This window comes from Squalius cephalus (genome assembly GCF_949319135.1).
Source record: "Squalius cephalus genome assembly, chromosome: 8".
In the NCBI taxonomy this organism is placed as follows: domain Eukaryota; kingdom Metazoa; phylum Chordata; class Actinopteri; order Cypriniformes; family Leuciscidae; genus Squalius; species Squalius cephalus.
The window spans coordinates 23,017,826-23,029,828 of record NC_137129.1 but is presented as its reverse complement, the minus strand read 5'-3'; the positions used below and the strand labels follow the sequence as shown (position 1 = coordinate 23,029,828).

Here is a 12,003-nt window from a genome sequence, read left to right as displayed (position 1 = left end):
GTTCCAGGGGTAGATGGGATTCCTTTTGAATTCTATAAAGCATACTGGAGCATTATAGGAGAAGACTTGCTTGCAGTTCTTAGTGATAGTATGGTCTGTGGTTTTTTACCACTTAGTAGTCAGAGAGCAGTTCTTACACTCCTCCCAAAGAAAGGAGATTTGAGTGATATTAAAAATTGGAGACCTGTGTCTTTACTGTGCTCTGACTACAAAATTCTGTCTAAGGTATTGGCGATTAGATTAGGGAAAGTTTTAGATGATATAATTAGTCCTGACCAATCCTATTGTGTGCCTGGAAGATCTATATTTGATAACATTTTTTTAATCCGAGATTTGATGGATTGTGGTGTTAATTTTGGTTTGATTTCCATTGATCAGGAAAAGGCATTCGACTGTGTAGAGCATGATTATTTATGGAAGACTCTAGATGCCTTTGGTTTTAATTTGGTTTTTAAAGGCTATATTAAAGTATTATATAATGACATTGAGAGTATGTTGAAATTTAATGGTGGCTTGTGTTTTCCTTTTAAAGTTCAGCGTGGAGTGAGGCAAGGTTGTTCATTATCAGGTATGCTCTATACATTGGCAATAGAACCACTTTTGCAAAGATTGAGAAGGGTAATGAAAGGCCTCTCATTGATTAACTGTGAAAGTACTTTTGTTTTATCAGCTTATGCTGATGATGTTGTTGTAATTGTAAAAGAGCAAAATGATGTGAACCTTTTAATGAAAACTTTGGATGATTTTGAAATGGTATCAGCTGCAAAAGTGAATTGGTCAAAAAGTGAAGCTGTTTTGGTGGGAGAGCGGACAACAGAAAAAAGATGGGTTAAAGTATTTGGGAGTTTATTTTGGGGACGAGTCTTTTCAATTAAAAAATTGGGAAGGGATGATTGAGAAAATAAAGGGCCACTTGGATAAATGGAAGTGGATTAAGAAAATATTGTCCTATAGGGGTCGAACCCTTATTATTAATAACCTTGTTGCTTCATCTCTTTGGCATCGACTGACTTGTGTTGACCCACCACTACTTTTTCTTGCTAAGATACAATCGATGTTGATAGACTTCTTCTGGGATAAGATGCACTGGGTGATCCATAACATCTTGTACTTACCAAAGGAGGAAGGTGGACAAGGACTTGTGCATCTGCAAAGTAGGACAGCAACATTTCGTGCACAATTTATACAACGTTTCCTGACAGGCCCAGAGTCTGTAAGTTGGAGACCAGTGGCATGTGTTATTTTAAAAACTGCTGCAGGTCTAACTCTGGACAAATCCTTATTTTTATTGGATCCAAAAACTTTAAATGAATGAGAATGAGAAATTTCCAGTTTTTTATCGGAATCTTTTTAAAGTATGGAGTCTTTTTAAACTCCAAAGGATAAGCAATCCCACATCGTTGTATTGGCTTTTGGAAGAGCCTTTGCTTTATGGTGCAAGACTGGACATTACTAATGCATCTGTGTCACTGACAGAAGCCTTTGTAAAGGCTAAAGTGGTGACTCTTCGTCAATTAATGAGTCTGGCAGGACCAGATTTTATTGAAGTGGATGCGGTGGCAACACAATTGGGGTTTAGATCCACTCGAGTGGTTGAAAAACTATTACGAAAGTTACAGACTATCCTTACAGTGGAAGAGACCGATTTACTCAAGAAATATTGTGAGGGAGAAATTAGCCTACTCCCAATGATAAAGATTTTTTTCCAAGGTTGATGGTTTCACCTAATTTAGAGGAGGAAGGTGGAATTTTTCTGGAATTAGAAAAAGTAGTGGTCATGGACTTTGAAGAAGTGAATGGCAAGAGATTGTATAAGTCATGTGTGAAATGTTTTAATAAAAAAGCATTAAATGGAAAAACTGATACACCTTGGCGAATTGTGTTAGGTTTGGATGATGTTTTTAAGCCAAATTGGAGAACTTTTTACAAGCCACCATTAAATAAGAAATTGGAGATTTGCAGTGGAGGATTTTACATTGTATTATTGCTGTAAATGCCTTTATATCTGTGTTGAATCCTGATGTAGGTCATGAATGCCCATTTTGCTCACAAAGGGAGACTGTGTTTCATGTTTTTATGAGTTGTCATAGACTTAAGCCTTTATTTGAAGTTTTACAAAATTTGTTTAAGTCTTTTGATGAAGAATTTTCAATGCAAGCTTTTATCTTTGGTGTTAAATATACAAAGAGACGACAGAGAGAGTGTCAGTTGTTAAATTTTGTTTTGGGCAAAAGTAAAATGGCAATATACATGAGTCGGAAAGATAAAATTGAACAAAATCAGGAATTTAATCTGGTGTCTATGTTTGGTGCCATGGTGAAGTCAAGAATTTTGATTGATTTTAGGTTTTATAAAGCTACTTCATGTCTTGCCATGTTTGAGGATGTTTGGTGTTATGGAGGGGCTTTGTGCTCTGTTGTAGATGACAATTTTTATTTTACTCAATTTATGTAATTTATTTTAAATAGTTTGTTTTTAATGTTTTAAAACACTTAATAATTTGTAATAAAGGTGTTTTCAAATTCTCAAAATTCTCTCTCTCTCTCTCTCTCTCTCTCTCTCTCTCTCTCTCTCTCTCTCTCTCTCTCTCTCTCTCTCTCTCTCTCTCTGTCCCTGTCCCTGTCAGGTTTTCCTGTGGTGCTTTGGTAGCTGGAATTGCCCCTGAATAAGGCCTATGCTGATAAGAAGCAAGGCACACTGAGGCTGTTTGTTCTAAATAAGTTTGTTCTTGAAATGGACTGCACACAGGACTGTTATATCCCAAATTTGTCTGTTGATGGTAGAGAACCCCAGGGATTTTGTTTGCATTGCAATTTTTCTCAAGATTTGCCAGGTTTAGCCTTAGTTATATAATAATAGCCTCAATAAATGTAAACTGTAGAGATGCAACCTGGTCATTAAAATTATTTCAAATGGGATTTTCTTTTCAGTATTTTTTTTTTCTTTTTCTCCCCCGCCCCTTTGGCGGCCCTCAGTTCAATGTTGGGTTCCTAAATTGGCCCTCACCTATCAAAACTTTGAGAACCCCTGACTTAAACAGTTTATTCACTTAACCCTCTGGGCTTCTTCGGTCAAAAACGGACAAACGGACATTTTTAACTTTTGTTGTATTAGCTATGTGAACACACACAAAAATCATGGACATGATTTGGATATGTTGAAGGGTCGTAAAAAAAATAGTCACACTTAGCTTCCTCCCGGTCAAAAATGACCGATGTAGGAAATGAATGGGAAATACGAAAAAATACGAAAACTTTTGGTGGTACAAACTACAAATCAACCACTGTGCAGAAAAAAAGTGCACAGCAATAAAGGGGTGACCTTCTAAAACATCAAGAGTGCAAATATGACACCCCCCCCCCCCCCCCCCACACACACACACACACACACACACAACAAATTATGCTCCAAACTATATAAAAACTATATAATCATAACTCCAAAACTGTAGCAAGGAGAGTCAAAAGGTAGGTATCATTTGAAAGAAAACTTTTTAATTTTTTTGAAAATATAAATTAGATTACATTTGGACATTGTCCTGCCGAGAAACGGCTGATAAAAGACAAATATATATATATAATTTTTATTATGATTTTGCATATCTTTCTTATTTGTCATGGAATAACTCAGGAAGGAAATAAGGTAGGAGGAAAATTCTTTTTTAGTGAAGTCCCCCTACATGTTAGCTGCATTAGCTGCATCTGGATAAAAAAAATAAATACATTTTTGGATAAAGGAATCAAAAGTTACAGCATTTGGAAAAGAGATAGCCTTTTTGTACAGTCTTTGACACCCCCTCATGGGCAATTTTTTCTCCATGAAGAATATCTTGTCATAAAAGCAATTGATTATGTTAATTTTGGGCTCATTTTAATTGTAATAATATGCTGTAAAAAATGAAGTGCCGTTTCATGAGCTGTATGATGTTTTTTGACACATTGCAGTACATTATTTTATAGATTATGAAAAAAAAGAAATTCTATTTATCAGCAAATAACTCAGCAATACTTAAGAGTTTTTCAAAGTGGATACATTCACTGTAAAGTTTAGACTTTAAGCTCTCAAATGACATCAACTTTGTGTTAATCAAGGCAAGATTTTTGAAAAATATGGTAATGAATATTTTCGCAGCTAGGTGGAGCCTGCTGGCGGTACACTCGGTTTTAGAGGGATTACTCAGCACTCGTTAGGAGTTAATAAATGTATTTAGATGCATTAAAAAGCTGAGATCCTAAGCTTTAAAATGATATATAATTTGTGTTGTTCCATTCAGTGGTTGCTTAGTAATTAATTTTTTCTTCCCGAATGGGAATAAAAATAAATAAATAAAATAAAAAAATAAAAAAGCTATAGGCAGCCTATAGGCGGTTATAGGACATGACACATTTATATATTTTGAAGCCACTTTTTTAGGCCTGCACTCTATTTTGATGTGAAATGTTGCATTTATTGAAAAAAAAAATAAAAATAAAATAAATATATATATATATTAATTCTAATGGAAAAAATAGCTCATAAAAATTATATAATTAATGCAAAGTATCATAAAAAACTCTAAAAATTCTAAATAATAATCAGAAAATATTATAGAACAAAAATTTATTTGATGGGTTATCCTGGGAAAAAATAAAGTTAAATTTTACGGCTTCGTCCTTTTTTGACCGGGAGGAAGCTAAGTGTGACCCATTTACGAAGAAGCCCAGAGGGTTAAATACAGTTTATGTCTTAAATGGGCGTAAATGGTTGGGAGAAAATATGATGCGTAATAATGATTAGATCTGCATTTGGTCTTAAAGAGGCAGCAGTCTAATAAACCTGCTGACGATTGCTCCATTAATGTGAATCAAACAACAAAAGGCAAAGAGAAAATCAGTCGCAGCTCTTGAATGAATAATTTTGGCTTTTATAAGCTTTAATCTATCTATGATAAACTATGTAGTGTTATTTTACATCTGACTTTATTAGATGTCTTTTTAGCCCATATTACTCCTGAACAGTAATGTCAGTAGACATTACTGAAATTTACATTTATGCATTTGGCAGACGCTTTTATCCAAAGCGACTTACATTGCATTTCAAGGTACACATTTTACATTCTTAACAGTTCTTGCTTTCCCTGGGAATTGAACCCATGACCTTGGCGTTGCAAGCGCCAATGCTCTACTGTTTGAGCTGCAGGAAAACTGCACTGGGAAATTAAAGCACTGGGTATATAATTTGTATATTTGTTTTATTGTATACTTTTTTTTTTGTTTGACCATGTATTCGTACTTTGTTTTTGGTGTCTTATGTCTTCTGTATTTAAAACACAAAAGCCTGCACCCTTCTGCATAACATACATGTTTTATTTGTTTTGTTAAAGCATTGCTTTTATTTTGCTATAGATATTTATTTAACATTTCAAAATATAAAGCAATATTAATTATGTTCTAAATGATTTTTTTCCCCTTTTTTTAATATAACAAAAATAACCGATAAGAATACCGTTAAAGTAACGGATCGATAAGGAGTATCGGTAAGAGTAGTAATACCGTTAAAACCTTAACGATACCCATCCCTAGTCATGACACAGTCATGCATTAACAAGCCATTTGTTGATGTTAGTGTATGGTTAGTTGAAGGAGTAGTTCCCTTTAAAAGGAAAATTAGCCCATGATTTACTCACCCTCAAGCCAGGTGTAGGCTATATGACTTTCTTCTTTCAGACGAATACAATCTGAGTTAAATTAATAAACACCCTGACGCTAGCAAGCTATTGCAACCATCAGATTGAAGCTCAAAAAATTAAATAAGAACTCCACGTGGCTCCGGGAGGTTAATTAAGGCCTTCTGAAGCAAAATGATGAGTTTGTGTAAGAAAAATATTCATATTTAAAACTTTATATTTTTGTACAAACGAACATACGGATCTGACTTAAGTGTAAAGCTACTCCTTTAATCATGAGTTAGTAATGATGTGCCCCCTCAAGTAAAATCATGACAGTGACTACGTTTACATGCAACCAAATAATCCATTAGTAATTGGATTGACAGCTCAATCGGCCTGAAAAGCCTTCATGTAAACACCTTAATCGATCCAATTGAAAGGGGTGGGGGTGGGGGGGGGGTATTCCTTTTCTAATCTGATCGAGAGAACATGTAAACACTTGATTGGATTGAAAACCGAAACTGAAACGACTGTGCATGTGCAATGACGTAGAACTAGCTTAATGATGTATGATGTGTGGGTCTTCCTGTTGAATATAGGGTCATATAAATGAGTGTCTCGTCCCGTCATTATAAAGTTTTCTTTTCACTCAGCGTCTGTGAAGTGAAGCAGGACAACATCCAACCAGTCCTTGTTTCAAATTCTCATTCAGAGACGATTGGTTTTAGGCACGGGGAGAACCGTAAAAGACAGAGAAGTGACATTGTATGGGGATGGGAGAAACCCACCCAAATTAGGTTCGGTTAAACAGGCGAATAATAATTTTGGTAAATGTGTAAGCTAGATTTATCCCTATTTTTTCACATCTTCATGGACACCACAATGATTTCTCTCATGTGGAATATTTTTCCTTGTAATTATACGTATGGTTTGCAAAAATGGCAACTGCTGTATCTGTGTGTAGATGAGAGAAGCAAAGTGTATGCACGTTGTGCACACGCTCCATTATGGCCAAGCATGCGCCCTTAACCCTCTGGGGACTAAGCCCTTTTTGGTCCGTTTTCTCTATTTTTACATTTGGGCTTATAAACCATATGCAATGAAGATGGAACACCATGTGTTTGGTATCTATGGATTCAGAAGACCCTAAGCTAACATAATAATGCATGTAATGTGTTTATAAAGGAAGCATGATTAAAAAATGTAAAAAAAAAAATTAGAGAATTTCAAAAACGAAAATTTTATTTTAGTCATTTATTACTGAAAATCACACCTCACACAGCAATAGTGAACAGTTTTAGAACTAAAAATATATTTTTCAAACCCTTTGCTTGACAGACATTTGTAATTGTTCAATCAAAAGTGTAAAGAACAATGAAATAATGAACTTTATATACAAACAGTCCCAGGCGTTTTAAAATATTTCGTCATCTGTCAAAAAGCTGTCAGCTTCGGATTTCTCCTCATCACTTTCCAATAATTGTTCCAGAGCTTGTTCTGAGGTAAATCTTTTACTGCTTGCCATCATAAAAGTGCTAAAACAATAAAATAATAATGCTATAATTGCTAATATGCTATATATATATATATATATATATATATATATATATATATATATATATATAATATTATAATCGTTCTGTCTCTCACTCATAGATCTCTGTGTGTAATACTCCGCTCCGCTCCGCTCGCTCTCTGTCTCCTTCTTAATCTTCACTCGACGATGTTTGCGCCATATCACTTACTATAGTACCACCCCTTGCAAGGCTACAGAGTCCTCTGATTAGCTAGAATACACCATGGTAACCTTCCTCTGATTGGGTAAGAAAAATATTCCTCCCAGTGGCAATTTTTCCATTGGTCTTTGCGCGTGGAATTATCCTAACAACATCGATTTCATTGGCCTTATACGCAGTGGTATTAAGCAACAAGGAATATATGTTTACCATATACCACTGTTTTCAGCGGAATCTGAGGAAGTCGGCAAAAAAGACCGCATCTCTCTAGCATTAATAGTTTTTAAGATAATTACACATTTGTAAAAGAATGCCATTTTGGGCGGTACCGCCCAATCCGTCCCCAGAGGGTTAAAATAGCATCTGAACGCGTCACTGAAAACACGCCACTGACTTTAGACTAGGCTTTTCGCGGTCTGTGGCGGAATTGTTTTCTGGAACTGCAAAATAGCACCAGGGAACGTTTGCGCCGGAACACGCCTCCTCTTTTCGCTGAACCGCCCCCGGGAGCGCAAGTTCATTCCCTAATTTACCGATGTGCATCTGTCGAGGGAAAAGTCTGCTGTGCGTCGGGTGCAAAATAGGAATGATACATGCATCGGTGTACAAAGTCAATTGCGCTGGGTGCAAGATAGGGCCCTATAACTTTCAACACACTCAAATGCAGTTTAGTATGATGTAGACCAAGTGAAACAGCGCTGCGTTACCTCACAATTTTTAATTTGTTACATAAACTGAACAGTTTGAGTATTAATTCAGCACTTGCGGGTAGTTCGGTAGAATGCAATGTCCTCATTCCTTTATATCCACGGGACTCGCATGTGGCGCTGATATCTGTCTCTCATTAGCAATTGCAACATGTTAAAAAACTTGAATGTATTCACTTAGCCATTATTTCCCATAAACATTATTAGATCCATCGGCATGACGACAATTTCTATGATTCCGCTTATTCACTGCGTCATCAACCTACGCCTTTGTTATTGTAAGAGGTTAGCGACCCCTAGTGGCAAAAGAAATAACATATTGCAGCTTTAATTCAGGTATTAGTACATGTTTATTCATGTACTGTTATTGTAAAGTGTTACCAATATTTTTAACGCGCTAACATTGACAGCACTAAGATGCATCTCAACTGCGGAGTAGTAATATTGTGAAAAGTAAGATCACCACCAGAAATAAAGAAATCCCATAGGCCTAATACGGTATTTGATCTTTGTTTACAAATGTATTTCTCTTTCAGGTCCTTTGTTGCTGCAGCTTCTGCGATCAGATTTTAAGCAGAAATACGCTTCTGTATTTGCAGACGACACTGTGGCTGATTACATATACCATGTGAATGCACAAACGGCCAGGTAAACTGTGAACCCGGGCAGAATACAAGCTATTTTCTGACCAAACAGACAGAGGTTAAAATAAAAAAAACTTTTACAAATTTGTCTTGTGATTGGGCAGTGGTGAGACAGCATTTAAAAACATGACAATCCCATATGGATGGCCTCAGCACCCCATGATGGACCGCGTGGAGATGATCAGTCCCTCTCTTCCCATGACTTTCATCTACGGATCACGTTCCAGCACTGATGGCCAATCAGGAAAAGCCATTCAAGAAATGAGACCTGACTCGCACACAAAAATCATAGTGAGTTTTATTACATTGATCCATTGATTTTATTTCCCCTCAAAAACTCTAAACAGTAACAGTTTTCTTTTTAATTCCTTCAAGGTCATCCAGGGTGCAGGTCACTATGTATTTGCAGACCAATCAGAAGACTTCAACCAGGCTGTGCTTAAGATATGCAATAATGAATAAATAAAGGAGAGAAAATATGAGTCAGGAGGATCAGATGAAGGTGATAAGGGAGAGATAGATGCCTGAAAGGTACTATTTAAGAGGAAAAGGAGGCAGAAAATATGAAGGAAAGGAAGGAGGAAAAATTGCATGATCATTTATGGCTTTCTACAAATGTGCATTTTAAAATTAATATGTATACATGAATAAATTTGTGCTCATGAACTATATTTAAAATGCATCTGCTATATGAAAGTGTGATGGATTTTTAAATGAATCATAACTAACATTTGTTTTTCTTGCAGGAACAACATTCATATGCTTTTAAATGTTTCCCCTTTTGGTGAAAACTTTGGTTGTGTGAGTGTAAAAATAACAAATATGGGAAATGAAACTAGACAGATGTCTAAACTTGAAACCTTGTGATTATGAAGTAACAAGAGGGCTTGTCTATGAAGAACCAATCAAATTGTAGGGAAATTATGTAATGTTTCATGTCATTTTTGCTATTTTCCTATTCTATAAAAACTGTTGTATTTGTGCTTACTGGTGGGATTCTCAATGAAATTTGCCTGAGATCCTCCGGCCATGATGTATTCTTCTTCTTGGGGGAGATTCTCTGGAGAACTGGTCGAGGAATTCTCACGGCCGTGATTAAAACATTTAAAGGACATTTGCTGAAGTCTGTTTGTTTATTATTGCTGCACAGCAAGTCAGATAGGGGAGCAAGCTAGTTAGGAGAACAAGTTAGGGTAAGGAACTCGAAGCCAGTTGTCAACTGTAGACACAGCTAGAGTATAAAGATGTTTGGGTGTCAATTGTAGACGCCCCAGATATATTTATTAAGTGTCGACTGTAGACGCTTGGGTGTCAACTGGAGATGCCCCAGGTAAATTTTTATACGCAGGTAATTAGGTTCCTGATACGTAGTTAGGTTTAGGGAAAAATCTACAACCCCAAATCAGAAAAAGTTGGGACACTGTACAAATTGTGAATAAAAACAGAATGCAATGATGTGGAAGTTTCAAATTTCAATATTTTATTCAAAATACAACATAGATGACATATCAAATGTTTAAACTGAGAAAATTTATAATTCTAAGGGAAAAATAAGTTGATTTTAAATTTCATGGCATCAACACATCTCAAAAAAGTTGGGACAAGGCCATGTTTACCACTGTGTGGCATCCCCTCTTCTTTTTAATAACAGTCTGCAAAAACGTCTGGGGACTGAGGAGACAAGTTGCTCAAGTTTAGGAATAGGAATGTTGTCCCATTCTTGTCTAATACAGGCTTCTAGTTGCTCAACTGTCTTAGGTCTTTTTTGTTGCATCTTCCTCTTTATGATGCACCAAATGTTTTCTATGGGTGAAAGATCTGGACTGCAGGCTGGCCATTTCAGTACCCGGATCCTTCTTCTACGCAGCCATGATATTGTAATTGATGCAGTATATGGTCTGGCATTGTCATGTTGAAAAATGCAAGGTCTTCCCTGAAAGAGACGACGTCTGGATGGGAGCATATGTTGTTCTAGAACTTGGATATACCTTTCAGCATTGATGGTGCCTTTCCAGATGTGTAAGCTGCCCTTGCCACACGCACTCATGCAACACCATACCATCAGAGATGCAGGCTTCTGAACTGAGCGCTGATAACAACTTGGGTTGTCCTTGTCCTCTTTAGTCTGGATGACATGGCGTCCCAGTTTTCCAAAAAGAACTTCAAATTTTGATTCGTCTGACCACAGAACAGTTTTCCACTTTGCCACAGTCCATTTTTAATGAGCCTTGGCCCAGAGAAAACGCCTGCGCTTCAAGATCCTGTTTAGATATGGCTTCTTTTTTGACCTATAGAGTTTTAGCTGGCAACGGCGAATGGCACGGTGGATTGTGTTCACCAACAATGTTTTCTGGAAGTATTCCTGAGCCCATGTTGTGATTTCCATTACAGTAGCATTCCTGTATGTGATGCAGTGCCGTCTAAGGGCCCGAAGATCACGGCATCCAGTATGGTTTTCCGGCCTTGACCCTTATGCACAGAGATTGTTCCAGATTCTCTGAATCTTTGGATGATATTAGATGATGATAACTTCAAACTCTTTGCAATTTTTCTCTGAGAAACTCCTTTCTGATATTGCTCCACTATTTTTCACCGCAGCATTGGGGTAATTGGTGATCTTCTGCCCATCTTGACTTCTGAGAGACACTGCCACTCTGAGAGGCTCTTTTTATACCCACTCATGTTGCCAATTGACCTAATAAGTTGCAAATTGGTCCTCCAGCTGTTCCTTATATGTACATTGAACTTTTCTGGCCTCTTATTGCTACCTGTCCCAACTTTTTTGGAATGCGTAGCTCTCATGAAATCCAAAATGAGCCAATATTTGGCATGACATTTCAAAATGTCTCACTTTCAACATATGTTATCTATATTCTATTGTGAATAAAATATAAGTTTATAAGATTTGTAAATTATTCCATTCCTTTTTTACTCACAATTTGTACAGTGTCCCAACTTTTTCTGATTTGGGGTTGTACTACAAAAGCAACAAAAAAGTGTTTTTTATTTTATTTTATTTGGGAAAATCTCCAGTACTTCTAATTAATTAATTATTCAAGCACAATCATGCACACTGTAAAAAAATAAATAAATAGCGGCAGAAATGATCCACGCCTCTTGAACGCCGCTGGGTGGGAGTAAGCACCAAGTAGTGGCCTTTGATATGATTCACTTGAAACGGGCCTCGCAACAGGGGCCACCAGGGGTCGTTTTACATGCTCTAAACTACTAATTAAATATAGCCAGAACCAATGATTATATCATTAAAT

At 36.5% G+C, this 12,003-nt stretch overlaps 1 protein-coding gene across 2 annotated transcripts in view; it reads left to right on the top strand.

The window, feature by feature from the left end:
- Positions 1-9,847, top strand: part of abhd5b (abhydrolase domain containing 5, lysophosphatidic acid acyltransferase b) — a 71,539-nt gene extending 61,692 nt beyond the window's left edge. Inside the window, exons 5-8 of one of the 2 annotated variants that reach the window (XR_013821958.1) lie at positions 8,627-8,738; positions 8,839-9,025; positions 9,110-9,265; positions 9,481-9,841. Coding sequence is in view for 1 of the 2 variants with exons in the window: in XM_079878104.1 (XP_079734230.1) it covers positions 8,627-8,738; positions 8,839-9,025; positions 9,110-9,196 (386 nt within the window). In the remaining variant the exon portion in view is untranslated. Of the gene's footprint in view, positions 1-8,626; positions 8,739-8,838; positions 9,026-9,109 lie in introns of both variants that reach the window. The other variant, XM_079878104.1, reaches the window with a different exon arrangement.
- The last annotated feature ends 2,156 nt before the right edge of the window (positions 9,848-12,003 follow it).